We start from the raw sequence: 15,891 nt of genomic DNA on the forward strand, positions 1-15,891 counted from the left end.
TGTTCTATTCACAATCAGGGCACTTTTATTTACCAGGAGCCCCTACACAATTGCCTAGGTTTACCACAAGCCTATATTTCAGTTAAAATTGAAAACTGTTTTTGCCATTTGGTATTAACAGTTTTTGTTGCCCTTTAGGAGGGTTAATGTTTACTTTGCTCCCTTCTATATGTCAAGCCTTGTGCAAGGTAACGCAGACCCTAATAATTGCGTCTAGAACACATTTGTGTACCAGAGACTGTGATGCAGCAAGTTCCCTGCAAATTGTACTTGGGATTCCAGTCCCTATTTGAATAAATGGTACCTTTTTTGGTTAACAATGAACAGTGTTGCATTTCAAACCAGTAAATCATATGACTCAAAATTCACAAAGGATAACGCAAAACATTTCAAGCTGTGGTTCTTATTGTTACTACATTTTCTGGATGCCCTACAAACATTGTACCAATGTCTTGTAAAATTATAAAACTTTTATGAACATCGGCCAGCATTTGACTGCCCCATTAGCAAACCATTATGTGCTAATTTGAAATTGTGTGCAACAATACACCAAGCAACATATGACTTAATATTGTTTAAATGGGCTTTTGGAAACTGACTGCCAAGCTTGAAACCTGTAAAACTTGGTTCTGTTCACAGTGTCACAAATTCAGCATCAGCCATCAAGACACATGAGAATTGACATCATAAAGTACCAAGAAAATTAGCAGCTTCAGTGACACAGATAATCAACTTCAATCTCCCAGACATCAGACTTATGCCAGCTTTCTGCAGTGAGCAGAATGGGAGTTGCAGCCAGCACCAGCAGTTGTACCAATCTTGTGAGAGTTGCAGTTGACCTCAACATTGGCTATTGTATCAGTGGTTGATAACAATGGAACACTATTTGTTGCCAATGCTTTCTATCATCTAAGCTAGAAGACGGGCATGCATAACGTGTGTTAACTGATGGTAGGGTTAAAGCAACTATCAAAAGAAAAAATAACATTTATACGCATTTCAAAACAACAATAACTTTAATTATAGAGCCGCCTTTATTTTCATACAGTCTCAAAAGAGTTAAGGGATGTGATATGATAAAGTATTCGGAAAAAATCTTACCGGTCCAAAAGCATTGCTGTCAAAACTATGTCCATAATGGTCACCTTCCACCCACATATGGCCTCTGGGGATTTTGATGTACCTGTTTTTGTGTCCCATCGTCCTATTTAGAAAATAAAAATATTGAAAGTTATTACTGTACAAATTTAGTATATGGTCCGGTTATGATAACTCATGTTATGCTATATAGCTTGTTCAGTAATGACACAAGAAATCACAGTTCTCTTCAAGCACACTTGCATATGATGTTTAAGGGTGATGCTTAAATATAACATTTATATTTGGTTTTCAGGTTTTTGTAAAGTAGGTTTGTTTTTGTAGGTAATTCAAGAACCCCCATGTACTTTTTGAAACCTATTTTTGTTTATGTGATTATATTGTATAACACATAGCAATCTTATTAGAACATCTCCAAACAATACAACATAAAATGTCTCGAAGCAAGGAAAAAACATATATTATCTTATTTTTTTTTAATTATCCTATTTTGATCTAAAAAATACATTGATAGTGATGCATACAATTAAATTAAAATATTGTTTAACTAAATTAGTTACTAAATGCATGTAGCTCATTATAATCTATGCATTTCATAAAACCAAGAAAACAAACGTACAACTGTTCTTTAGTGAAAGAAGGGAACAGAAATAGGGTTTCGATAACAGCCAACATCAGCCCACATTTCAATGGCCCACATACATTTCGTATGTTCCTAACCAGCACTAGGGTTTCTTAAATTGCAATATGCCGGATATATAAACGATTAATTAACTTCCTTCTGTGAGTTTATACATCCCACACACTTCAAAGCAGCACGTTACATTTACGAGTAAGGCAACATATGAAATGCCAATGTGGTCACCCAGAGATTGAGGTGTATACACTGATCATAGTTTCCAGTTGACTTTCAACTTAACAACGGCAGCATGCATACGTAAGGACCATCCCCATTGAGATTCTTTTGCAATAAGGTCTTTCACGCCCCCGGCATAATTCATAGTTAATTTGATAACGTTTATTGTGTAGAAACTAATAAAAATGGTGTGTTTATGCAGGTAGTATTTTTCATAGTAGCTTTAAACTCCTCTCTTACAACAATAAAGACAAGTTAAAGCTAGGAAGAATAACCCAACAACGTGGTGTTCAACCAGAGATTATTGCATCTTCAAGGAACAAACACAGCTTTCTTATTATGAAACTTCCAGTACTTAAAATGTTAATAGCTTCAAAATCCTGGTTTATTATCTTTTTCCACGCTGTTGGTCTGTAGGTAACAGTCATGAGATTAGATTTAGCAGAAACACTATAAAGGGCACAGTACTGTTCAGAAACGTAAACTCTAGAAACAAAAACCTTGCCATCCCAGTGGCATATGCTTTAATTGGGCACACAACCTGACACAGCATGTGCTCATTAAAATTTAAATGAGCTCTCTTGATGATATGTGTGCTATATCATGACTGCTAAAGTCGATTCCTCCCAGGACACTGGGAGCAGAAGAAAGCTTTGCAGGGAAGGCAAATTCAAACAACACAGTGCACAGGCGTGCATTAACAGGGATGTCTTGCAGTTAGATAAAAGATACAAAGTAATTCACGCAAGAGACACACATGTAACTGAACAAGCTGAGTTTAATCATTTTATTTTTAAATCTTACAAATCTATAATTCAAAACAGAAACCATATGAGACAGAAAATATGGAAGTTGATTTATTCAATTGATTTATTGTGTCCTCTTACAAAAATGTGTCCTATTTTCCTATGCTTATAAACATCAAACTGACCAAGGATGCATTGATTGAACCATATCTGTCCATTGGATCTCTGCTAGTCCGGCTAATTTACTGCTGAACAAATTCCCCAATACCTCTGTGTTTATCTAAAGTCTTTGTTAATGTGTGAATTGTGCTTTTGTATTTAGAAAAGTCTGTGTTAGCTTCATTAATGCCTGAGGAAGAGACTTAACAACTTGGTCTCGAAAGCTCGCAATTAAACTCTCAGTTAGCCAATAAATGCTTTCATTTTAACTATATTTTTCTCCTGTTTTCTCAACGGCTAACACGGTACAAAACCTTTTTATCATATAAACATCAAAATAACATTCAGTTAGTACAGTAAGACAAAATCATCCCAATATACAAATCTTAGTAATTAAAGTAAGCTTACACGCTAACCTTGTATAACAAAATGGTGGATATGTAGGGATGCCATATCAGCTTTTTTTCCCCAGGACACATACAATTGTTACATATTTATGACTACGGCCTGTAATTTGCTTCTCTGCATCATGGAGAATCTGTAAACTTGACTAAGCAATTGGTTTCCTTCTGTGATTTTACACAATACACAAGGGTGGATTGAACTATAGATGGTTATCAGCTAAATCTAAAACTTACATGTGTTCTGGTCTGAGCCTAGCTATAGCATGAATTATAACCATTTTGGAAAGTACTAGAAGAAGAGCTCAAGTTTTGAAATTATTGATAGGTGTATTACAATGGATGAAGACTTGGGAATTTGGATTAGTGTTTCTATATGTGAGTAAGGGGAATAAGGTTAAAACAACATTGGTCTAATAACAAGGTTTGGAGGATTTGAAATAGAGGATACAGTAGTCCAAATGAACAGAGGTTTGGGATGAGGAATTATAAAAACAAGCACAAAGTAGTTTTATGACCTTTAATACAATAAGTGAGTTATGCATTCATTTAATAAATAAAAAAATAAAGATACAATGTGCAGCTGCCCTTCACCATGAAAATTTAGAGGCACAACACAGATATCATATACATTAAAGTACCTAAGATAATCTTTTGAACAGCAGCGAACACAGCTTATTATCTTATATAGTGGTGTTTATGAGAACATTATGAATGTTTGATATAAAATGATTTATACACAAAGGGAATCTCGAGGTGCTTTCATCCCTTAGCTTTTCTGATGTATAATCTTAAGTCTATGAGAAGTCATATTTTAAAGGTTGAGCACCTTATTATGGAGTTATATTAACAAGCATATATGTGTGACACAAATGGGAGTGCATAGCAGGGTGTATCTCTCTCTCTGCTGTACTGTACCTTTGTAAATATTAGTCAAAGCTCTAGTGTAGCATAGCAACCTTTTATGAAATAAAGTCACACAGCTAAGGTTAAATACATAGATCATAATATATATACTGTGTATACCTTTATCGATACAGTGCCTTGCAGAAGTATTCACCCCCCCTTGGAATTTTTCCTATTTTGTTGTAGGAAACCCTATGTTTTGGGTTATTGACATCTGTAAAGTGAAGCAGCATCCAATAAACTTTGCTGAATATGGTTGAATCTGAGGAGACAATATATCCCTATACACTTTAGAATTCATTTGGTTGATTCTGTCTTCTGTCACAACAATACACACTAGTGACTCGGTGCCATTGGAAGCCATAGATGCCTATGCCATCACATTACCTTTACTGTGTTTTACAAATTATGCAGTATGCTTTTGATCATGAGCCGTTCCAAGCCTTCTCCATACTTTTTATCAGACAGGTTGATCTTAGTTTCATCTCTCCAAAGAATGCTGTTCCACAACTGGGCTTCCTTTTACTTTTGTGAAGTCTTCAATAATGATGTCTACCTTTTGGAGAGTCTTCTTCACTTGACTGGATGTTGTGAATGTTTTTTTTTAACCATGGAAAGGATCTAATGATCATTCACCACCGTAGTCTTCTATGGGTGTCCAGGCCTTTTTGTGTTGCAGAGAGTACCAAACTGTTGACTTGGCCACTGCTAATGTTCCTGCCATCTGTTTGTTGGATTTTTTATTTTTTTGGCAGCCTAAGGATGGCCTGTTTTACTTGTATCAAGAGCTCCTTTGACCAGATGTTGTGGGTTCACAGCAACAGCTGCCAAATGTGAACGCCACACCGCAAATCAACTCCAAACCTTTTACCTGCTTAATTGATGAAGAAATAACACATAAATAGCCCACATCTGTTGATGAAACAGCTTTTGAGTCAATTGTCCAATTACTTTTGGTCCCTTGAAAGCAGAGGAGAATACATATTAAAGAGCTGTAATTCCTAAACCCTTTCACCAAATTGGATGAGAATACCCTCATATTAAAGCTGAGAGACTGCACTATAAACCCATATTTATTATTTAACTGTAACTCAACCTTATGTTGGTAAACAGCCAAAAAACAAAACTTGTGTCAGTGTCAAAATTATATATATATATATATATATATATATATATATATATATATATATATATATATATATATATATATATATATATATCAAACGTTTTCAAAAATATAAATATAAAGATTATAGGGGCAAGGTATCTCAGTAGAAAACCACTCAAGGTAATACTGAAACAACATATTTACCATCCTCTTGATGTTTTAAGGATTACATAAACACAGTTGAATTATGATGTATTTGTTTGAGATTACTCATAAATCATCCTATTCTTGACATTTTTCAAATGAGAGATGTTTTGAAACTTTCACCCACAACATACAATATGAGAGAGGTCTGTTATTACAGAGCAGACATTGATTGCCCAGCAGATGAACAATCACCTCAGATATGATCTGACATTGAAATCCAAATTCACTGTAAAGGATAAAGGATCATTCTTGTGTAAAATCGCTGATGTGAAAAAAAGCAATACACAGAAAATTATCATTGCTGCAGCTATGAGTTGAAGAATTTTAAGAAATAAACAAAGACTGCTGAATTAGAGCAACTTTAATATTTCCAAATCATGTTTCTCAAGATGTCTAACAACAGATGATTAGGACATAATGACACATATAATGAAATATGAGAATAGTGATAAGTTACTCAAGCCAATATAGAATGTTCTGAATTGCTCCAGTGTTACACAGACACCGCATTTCTACGTTTTACACAATTAGACTTGTAATAACAATTAGACATAATACGCCTATGGGGTTTATATATTATTTTAAAAGATCTGTTGTCATGGTTTGGCTGAACTGCTCTGTGTTTTTACACGCAGTTGACTTTTCTTCCCTGTGTTAGGCTGACTCAGCTGATGTTTAACAAACTGCCTTTATTCCTCTGTTACCAGGGTTCTCACCAGATTCTTATTAGCCTATTCCTTCCTGGCTATTTAAGCAGCTAGGCCCATTTCCTACTTGCCCTTGTGTTGTTTCTGGCTGGAGGTACATTCTCCTGTGTTCCTGATTATCTGTGCATGGCCTGGCTTTCCTTGACGTCCCTTCCAGCTTCTTGTTTCTGGCATTGCTGATCTCTGTATTCTGGACCCCAGGTTCTCTGAGTACCCATCTCAGTTCCTTACCCCGGCTTGTCTTTTGGTGTACGCTCTTGGATCATGATTTTGCTTTGTTTGCTTGGTTATTACAATAAGACTGTTTTGCACAAGTTTTTTAGTCTGTCTGGTTCCTGGTCCCTAACATCTATTTGCATATACATGTAGAGGAAATAAAATACATGATCTCAAACTGAAGTAGATACAAGTTTTAATCATTGTGTGTTATTGTGTACACATTCATACCAAATGTAGCCAATGTATGGTCAGTCCACATTTTGATGTATAGATAAAATAAGAAGGAAGAAATATTAAAGCAGAATAAGAAGGATAATCCATAGCTAGTTATGGCATGCACCCAGATATTCAACAAATTGTTTTCTATTTGAGTTTTATATAGCCATTTCAAATTTTCAAATTAAAAATGTATAGTCTTGGAATACACCGTAGGCTACTTGTCTGTTCAGAATGTAGGAAAATGTGTAATGGTTACCAATGTATAAGCATTACCGCATGACTCATGTACCCAGTTGTAATGGGCTATTCATCATCAGTCACATTTGTGAACATTATTGCAGATTTTCTTTTATCAGTGACTGAGTAATCAATGTAATTATTGCTTCTTCAAATAACTCTGTGTGCTCTAAAGTTAGCCATGTCATTACATTTGCATTTTCTGAAACAAATCTCCTTTAGAAACTTAAGACCTTCTATAATTTGTTAATTCCTCTACCTTTAATAAAAGTTTCAAAGCTGCCTAATCACAATACACATATTTCTAAGTCACATTATGAAAAACTAGTAATTTATTATGTCTTGTACTGGTGATTGTATCAACTAGAATTTACTTAATACTATTTAACAGGCAAATGGCTACATAATTTTTGTTCTTGGTCTCTTATAACTAGCCTTATATGTATGTAATACACATAACAACTAATTTTCTCTTAGAATTGCTATCAGCCATTATACAGTATGTGAACAGCTGTTTTGTGTATTTATACTGTAAGCTCTATAGGGCAATGACCTCCTTTCCTAATGAATTCATACATATTGTACGGCCATTTGCTCACCAAGTCTGTTTGTTTGTCCTGATGTAAATACTCAAACTTCAATCAGTCCTTTGTCTTGGTGGACCTAAGAGGGTCATACGTGGTCATCTGTCTAGCCCATGCATGCTAATAAGCTCTATCACTTATGGAGAGAGGCTTTTCCATCACTTTTTGTAACTCCCCTTTATTAAACTGTAAAACTGTTAAAAAGTGCATATGTTAGCATGAAAAAATATATGCTGTGACAAGCAGTCTCATTCAACCGTCTCAGTTGCTCCCAGGTAAGAAGGTTGGGATACTCTGTGTACATGGCTGTACTGTATCATACCCTACTACCTCTGTAAACATAGGCTATGGGGGCCAAACATTTTCAGTAGTGGCTGCAGTGGTACCTAAATTACCCCATTCCCTTATTCTTGGACGTAATTTCCCGGCGTTTCAAAGCCTGATTCAAAACCCGTGGGAGTCTGTAGAGGAGAACCCGTTTTGTGTTTTCCCATTGGTACACCCAGATTTGTTTGGTAAAAGGCGCAAGACAAGACGTGAGAGAAGGGAAGATAAGCATAGGGGTACTGGGAACTTACAAATGGCTTTGATAAATGAAGGTGTGACCTTACAAGATCCGAGCACTAGTTCCAACCCTTCAACCGAAATACTGGTTGAACCCCAGGGCCAAACCCGAGAACAGGCTAATATTGTGGATTTGGACATTGGTTTAAATCAGTTTGGAAGGGAACAAGTCAATGATTTAACATTGCAAAATGCCCGTAACCAAATTGTAGAAGTTAATGGGACCATGGTCGATGGGCAATCCAGAGACAGGTATCCTCATTTCATTCTTAGAAATGACCTACTTTATAGGGTGATCAGAGAGGAGGGGCAAGAACTTGAACAGCTCTTAGTACCAAGGTCCTTCAGGAGGAAGGTGTTGGAATTGGCCCATTCTCATTTGTTTGGGGGACATTTGGGGGTAGAAAAAACTCAGGAAAGGGTTTTAAGGCGATTTTTTTGGCCTGGGGTATATGAAGAGGTAAAGCGGTACTGTGCCTCATGCCCAGACTGCCAGCTAGCGACCCCAAAACCTCGTCTAAGAGCACCCCTAATCCCATTGCCAATTATTGAAACCCCTTTTGAGCGAATTGCTATGGATTTGGTGGGACCAATAGAAAAATCGGCTAAGGGTAATCAATATATTCTGGTCATATTGGATTATGCTACACGCTACCCAGAAGCTATTCCCCTCCGCAATACTGCCTCCAAAACCATAGCGAAAGAATTGCTTCAAGTATTTTCTCGGGTAGGGTTACCAAAAGAAATTTTAACTGACCAAGGTACCCCTTTTATGTCCCGACTAATGAAAGAGTTGTGTCATTTGTTACAAATAAAAGCTTTGAGGACATCTGTGTACCATCCTCAAACAGATGGGTTAGTTGAAAGATTCAATAGGACCCTGAAACACGTTACGTAAAGTGGTTGATAGAGATGGGAAAAATTGGGACACTCTCCTACCGTACTTACTGTTTGCTATTCGGGAAGTTCCCCAATCTTTTGTAGGGTTTTCACCTTTTGAGCTCCTTTATGGTAGGCATCCAAGAGGTTTATTAGATATAGGGAAGGAGGAGTGGGAAGAACAAACGGTACCAGGACAGAATGTCATTCAATATGTGGAGCAACTCAAGGGGCGCATTACACAAATTTCTCCCATAGTCAGACAATATCTGGAGGAAGCTCAAAGAAGCCAACAGGTTATTTACAACCGCCAGGCAGCAGTACGTTCTTTCCAACCTGGGGACCGAGTTATGGTCCTTGTTCCCACTGCCAAAAGCAAACTCTTGTCTCATTGGCAGGGCCCATATGAGATTATTGAACAAGTAGGCCCTGTAAACTATAAAGTTCGACAGCCTGATCGCAGGAAAGTCGAACAGATTTACCATATAAACCTGCTAAAACCCTGGAAGGATAGAGAAAGTAGTATGGTTGCTATAGATAAATTCCCAGACCCAGATGTTAAAATATCTGCTGATCTCACCCCTGAACAGCAGAAGGAAGTTAAAGAAATGATATCAAGACATAAAGATGTCTTTTCTAGTATTCCTGGCAGAACTAGTGAAATCTGCCATGATATTATCACAGAACCAGGAGTTACAGTAAAAGTAAAGCCCTATAGAATTCCTGAGGCAAAAAGGAGTGCAATACAAACAGAAGTAGCAAAAATGTTAGAACTGGGAGTCATTGAGGAATCACATAGCCAATGGTCTAGCCCCATAGTTCTAGTACCTAAGCCAGATGGGTCAGTTCGTTTTTGCAATGATTTTAGAAAACTTAATGAATGCTCTAAATTTGATGCATATCCTATGCCTCGGGTTGATGAACTAATTGAGAAACTGGCACAGGCCAGATTCCTAAGTGTATTAGACCTTACAAAGGGTTATTGGCAGATCCCGTTGACAGAAACTGCTAAAGAAAAAACGGCATTTGTGACCCCTGAAGGTCTGTACCAGTATACGGTTTTGCCATTTGGGCTTCATGGAGCCCCAGCAACCTTTCAGAGGTTAATGAATAAACTTCTGAGACCTCACTCCAATTATGCTTCTGCATACTTAGATGATGTAGTCGTCTATAGCCGAGACTGGGACTCCCATTTGGGAAAGGTAGAAGCGGTTTTAAATAGTATTCGGAAAGCTGGTCTTACTGCTAATCCTGCCAAATGTTCTATTGGATGTATGGAAGCCAAATATCTTGGTTATACTGTAGGGAGAGGACTGGTAAAACCTCAACTCACTAAGGCTGAGGCTATTGAACATTGGCCACGCCCTCTAAGAAAGAAACAGGTCAAAGCTTTCCTAGGAATAGTTGGCTATTATAGACGCTTCATACCCCACTTTGCCACTCGAGCTGCACCTCTCACTGATTTGATTAAAGCAAAGGCACCAGATACAGTGAGATGGAATGATGATGCAGAAAAAGCTTTTGCAGACTTGCGTACAGCTTTAGGCAGGCACCCTGTTTTAGTAGCCCCGGATTTTAAGGAACATTTCTTTTTGCAAACTGATGCTTCTGATGTGGGCCTGGGGGCGGTATTATCTCAGATGATAGGAGAGGAAGAACATCCTGTGTTGTTTTTAAGTCGTAAGTTGTTGCCAAGGGAGCAGAAGTATGCTACTGTAGAGAAGGAATGTTTGGCCATTAAGTGGGCAACTGAAACATTAAAATATTATTTGTTGGGCAGATCTTTTACCCTCATCACTGACCATGCTCCACTACAATGGATGCAGAACAACAAAGACAAGAATACTAAAGTCACACGTTGGTTCCTCTCTTTGCAACAGTTTAAATTTGTTGTGAAGCATAGGGCTGGGCTATTGCATGCCAATGCAGATGCATTGTCTAGGGTGCACAGTTTCTTGTCGAAGGCCGCTTCACACACCTGTGTTAAGCTGAGGGGGAGGGTATGTGGCAAAGTAATGGAGTCTGTCTACATAAGTGGCAGATTGGAACGCTCATTATTCCCAGCATGGGGAGGGTTAATTGCTGGAGGTCAGCAAGGTGGAGCCAATTAACCTGCACTCAGGTGCTTAAAGGGGCGGCCGTTAGAGGCATTAGTTGTCTGGAAATAGGGTGAGAGGCAGGCAGGCCAGAGGCCCTCAGACTGTATCAAAAGGATTTGTTTTTGTTTTGGTTTATTTACACTATGAAGTGCATCGCTGTGGACTGTACAAATCTGCAATAAACCACATCTTGCTTTTATTCTGCTGGTGTTCGGAGTTTCTTGTTTTGATCGGGCCATCCTGCTACAATGCATAATAAAAAAAAAAAAACATACAAACAAGCAGAGACTACCTGAACAAAATATTTGCTAGCTTGAATGTATGGTATCCATACATTTTAACACAGCATTTAGAACGAGAGGTTATCTTGAAATAAATATATCCTAGCTTTTTTGGAGGGTAGCACCTTTCTTTTCTTTCTATCATGTCATGTCTTAGTGGCCTTTAGTCATTAACCCCTTAAGGACAATAGGGGTTTTTACTCGTAGTATATTGTGGGACAATGGCTCTTTTAACGTTTTTCGGTGTTGCTGTTTAGCTGTGATTTTCTTCTTTCTCATTTCATGCTCCCACACATATTATATATTGTTTTTTTCAGGACAAACAGGGCTTTCTTTAGATACCATTCATTTTATCATATCATCTAATTTACTATAAAAAAAATGATAAAATATGGGGATTTTTTGTTAAAAAATTACTTTTTCTCACTTTTTAAACAGAAAACTTTTACTCATCTGCAAAAACTAATGAAAAAACCTGCTAAATAGATTCTACTATTTGTCCTGAGTTTAGAAATACCCAATGTTTTTATGTTTTTTTGCTTTTTTCTGCACGTTATGGGGCAATAAGTACAGGTAGCGTTTTGCTATTTCAAAACCTTTTTTTCCAAATCTGGTCATTATTCCCCCCATGTGCCATTTCGGGTATCTTTGAAGCCGGCCAATGCAATTTACCCCATCAAATCCTATATTTTTAAAAACTAGACACCCCAAGGTATTTGAAATGCTGGTATTTTAACCCTTTCCATGCACTAATTTTACCACTACCCTTTGTGAAACTTTATGGTAGTAATTATTTTTGTATTTTTTTCACACATGTTGTACTTCAGGTATAAATCTATGGCTCCTGGTATATGTCCGTGTCACACAACACCCCAATATGTGTTCAGTAACATCTCCTGAGCGCAGCGATACCCCCCATGCATGGGTTTGTAGGGTTATTTGGGAGGTAAAAGGCCGCCTTTGTGAGGTGTGTATTTTCTTGCCATTTAGACATCTGCCCCATGTCCCATATTTCGGACATCTTTGAACCCGGCCAATTCAATTTACCCCATCAAATCATATATTTTTTAATACTAGACACCCTATGGGCATTTGTAATGCCAATATTTTAACTCTTTCCATAATGGAATTTTTGTAAAGATAAAAAATTTTAGGACTTGCTTGTTAAAATTTTTTTTTTTTTTTTGGTGACAGTGGGGATTTTTACATGTTACCATATTTTTGACATTTTTTTTGAAACATTTTTTAATTTTATTTTTTTTTTTTTTTTTTTTTTTACTTACTAGTCACTCACATTAGTGAGCTGGGCTCCATTGACCTTGCATGGTTGGATGCAGTACCTGCATTCAACCTGCAGGAGGAGCTCGAGAGTTCTCAAGAGGGTCTGAATAGACCCTCTGTGAACTGATATCTATTGCTGATGCCATCCTGTGAATGACGGCAACGTCATTCACAGGATGGCACTTGTGGTTGCTCCTCGGAGCAATCACAAGGCGATCGGGGGTCGGGGGGTTGTGTTGCTGCATGCCTCGATACTGAGGCATGTCAGCAACACAGTTTATGCTTAGGAAGCGATTCCGATCGCTTCCTAAGCAGTTTTAGCCGGGCGCCGCCGCGATCTTTGATGATCGGTGCGGCGGCGGCCATTTTTCTTCCGGGGAGGGCTGCCAAGGGCTGCCCTCCCCGGATCCACGGTCAGCCTCACTTGTGAGGCTTCCGTGGATGCTGCAAAGCCGCCGATCGCGGCGAAAACGCCGCGATCGCGGCGATGCAGCTATTTAACGGCAGCCCGTACATGTACGGGCATTGTCGTTAACCCCTTGCACGGCAACCCCGTACATGTACGGGGATTGTCGTTAAGGGGTTAATGAGACATACGTATATTGCAGCAAAGTAGCGAAAAGCATTGACGAAAATCTCCAAAATCAACAAATACTACTTCAAAAGGAATATTACAAAAATGATCTCCTTCTGTGTATTCTAATAGCTACATGGATTTATTAATGCTTCCAAAATGTATAAACCCATTGATTACTCCTTTTATCTCCTTAGGTTATTGCTTTTCCTGGGCATTTGTGTGTCCTCCTGCAATGAGTATCTATTTTTTAAATATATGGTTTTAGGAAGGTGTTTTGTAGTTCTGCATTATTAGGAATACATTAGATTGAAAACCCCTGTCAGCATCATATTATTTGTATGCTACAATACCTTTGCAGCTGAAAGGGAGCTAATTAGGTATTTCTGGCTCTCGACCCATAAACACGGTTCTTTTCTAGATGGATTTCAAAGTATGGGATCCATGCATACACACAAAATCGTGCTATGCCTAAATTGCTGGGATACCATCGGAAACAGAGTTGGGTGTGTTGATTCCTGACTACAATGCAGCTTTAGGAATGATGTATACATTTAAACATTTGGCCAGTAACCCATAAAAATAAATATACAGTTATTGGGGTTAATGTATAATGAATGCTTTTGGAGCAATGCAGCAGGTAAAGCAATCATCTTGGCAACCAACTTAATTCTCTGTTAGTTATTTCATGTTTACAGATTTACACAAGAACCGCACTGAACAAAAGTAACATCTTTTCTAAATATCACAGCTCAATCATAGATTTAGCAGCAACCATGCAACATTTGGCGTGTATATCTTCTCATAAAAGAGCTTATGCATAAATGTAATTTCCTTTCTTATTCCTGAGCATGTCATTTTTTGCAGTATGCATCACTTTTCACAGAAAAAGTATTGCCTCCTTTCTTCTTCAGGAGGTTCTTTGAAAGATATATTTCTTAGCTCATGTTGACTTACTTCTTAACCTTAAGGCAAAACATTCAGTATCATTCAAACTACGGTGGACTATGATATATACACCCAGATGCGCAGAGCATGTTTGGTATTCTAATAAGATCGTTTTCTTGACTTTTTTGTATAAAGAATATCTGGGATGATGAGTGCACCAGTCCCATATTTCTAATCATAATTCATGCTTGAGCACAGACTACAATACTAAAATTGATTTAATAAAAACAGTATTTCTTTTGGTGTTGCCCGTTAGATCCTCCGCATATATGGAATTATTTGCTTTTTTTTTTTTTTTATTTTTACCTGTAGCTGTTCCATTCGCTCACCCTTGTTTTGAATTCACTTTTGTTAATGTATCAACTTCTAGTCTATTTAAGTACCTCTTCATTTATCTTTAGTGTCTCATCATTTTTTGGGCATAGTATTGCATGGCCCAAGAACAGCAGTACATGTGCCAAATATTTCTTCAACAAAAAAATCCATTAGAAATGAAATTCTCTGAGGTTTCAATAGTCACCAATCACCAAAAAGTTCCCCGTTACCTAGCTTGAATAGGCAAGTTCTAAAAGCCTTTTCTTCTGCATCAGTTCTCATGTTCCCAGTACATTTTATTTCTTGGAAATACCTCCAAGCTTTCATGCATTTCAAACAGTTTTCAATAGTTGAAACTATTTCCATGTTTGTACCATTACTTTAGCTTTAAAAAGCTGTTTAAGTTGTTAATAAGCTCTTCCATTTAAAATGACATACTTTGTTAGTCTGTCTTGTTCTAAAGATGAGTATTCCATGTACAGTATGATATATATAGCCTCTTGTCCAGTAGGAGTATTATTCTGTTTCCTCGCAACAGCAATTATTCCCTAAGTATTATTTCATCCTGTAAGACTATCATTTTTTTCTCTTTATTCTGTTTATGAAGGCATGTACCTCTTTCTAACGACCAGCCAGAATACAATTAAATGATGATATAATAATAATAATAATAATAATAATAATAATAATAATAATAATAATAATAATAATGATAATAATAATATTTTCTGAATTATAGAATTAGAATTCGCAGCACTGTATAATGGGTAAAAAAGGGACATAAGAAGTAGTACTAAGCAATGAAAAAACAGTTTTTAATTTAGGGTAATTATGTTTGAGAAGTAGTAGCTATAAAATATGATAACCCTCAATTTAAACATACAATGTGTAATTTATGTCATGCCTATAGTAAACAGCAGCCAACATATTTGTAATTGTTTTATATTACTCACATGTTTAAAGAAATAATAAAGAACCATAAACATATATGCTGGCGGGGCATCAGAAGGAGGAACAAGGTTTTTCTGCAGGTGGTTCCACTTTCAGAGAAGAGTGGTTTTTCTACCCAGTTCTACTGACAAGGGCACGGTTCCCCCTGTTTTCCACTACACCATTAAGGAATTGAGTGATATCGTTGCTAACAGATGAAGGAAAAAGATGCAAATAAACAGAGCCCTGATCAGTTTGTTATACTTTTGATTGTGTCTTTTCAACTGAACATGAAGGATGCTTAAAATTCAATGTGTTCTCCATTTCTCATTATTTGTATGCAAATGCAACTGTGACTCTTGGATAACTTATATTTATGTATGTGTATGAATCTATTGTATGAAACATTGCCCTTTTAAATGTGCTCTACTTTTAAGAAATTCCAGTACGATAAGATGTGTTAACACTGGATCATTAGAAACACAAAACAAATGTAGTACTATACTGATGAGCCATATAAAGTAGTGAAAAGGTGCCTGTGGAGTCCTTTTAATCTGTTAGAGCGAGATAATT

The 15,891-nt window shown here is 37.1% G+C and overlaps 1 protein-coding gene across 2 annotated transcripts in view; it reads right to left on the minus strand.

The window, feature by feature from the left end:
• IMMP2L (inner mitochondrial membrane peptidase subunit 2) overlaps positions 1 to 15,891 on the minus strand; it is a 444,195-nt gene that overhangs the window by 84,353 nt on the left and 343,951 nt on the right. For both annotated transcript variants that reach the window (XM_053464714.1, XM_053464713.1), the window contains exon 5: positions 1,102 to 1,204. In XM_053464714.1, the coding sequence (XP_053320689.1) occupies positions 1,102 to 1,204 (103 nt within the window). The remainder of the gene's footprint in view (positions 1 to 1,101; positions 1,205 to 15,891) is intronic.

The sequence above is a fragment of the Spea bombifrons genome, chromosome 4 (genome assembly GCF_027358695.1).
Source record: "Spea bombifrons isolate aSpeBom1 chromosome 4, aSpeBom1.2.pri, whole genome shotgun sequence".
Lineage (NCBI taxonomy): Eukaryota > Metazoa > Chordata > Amphibia > Anura > Pelobatidae > Spea > Spea bombifrons.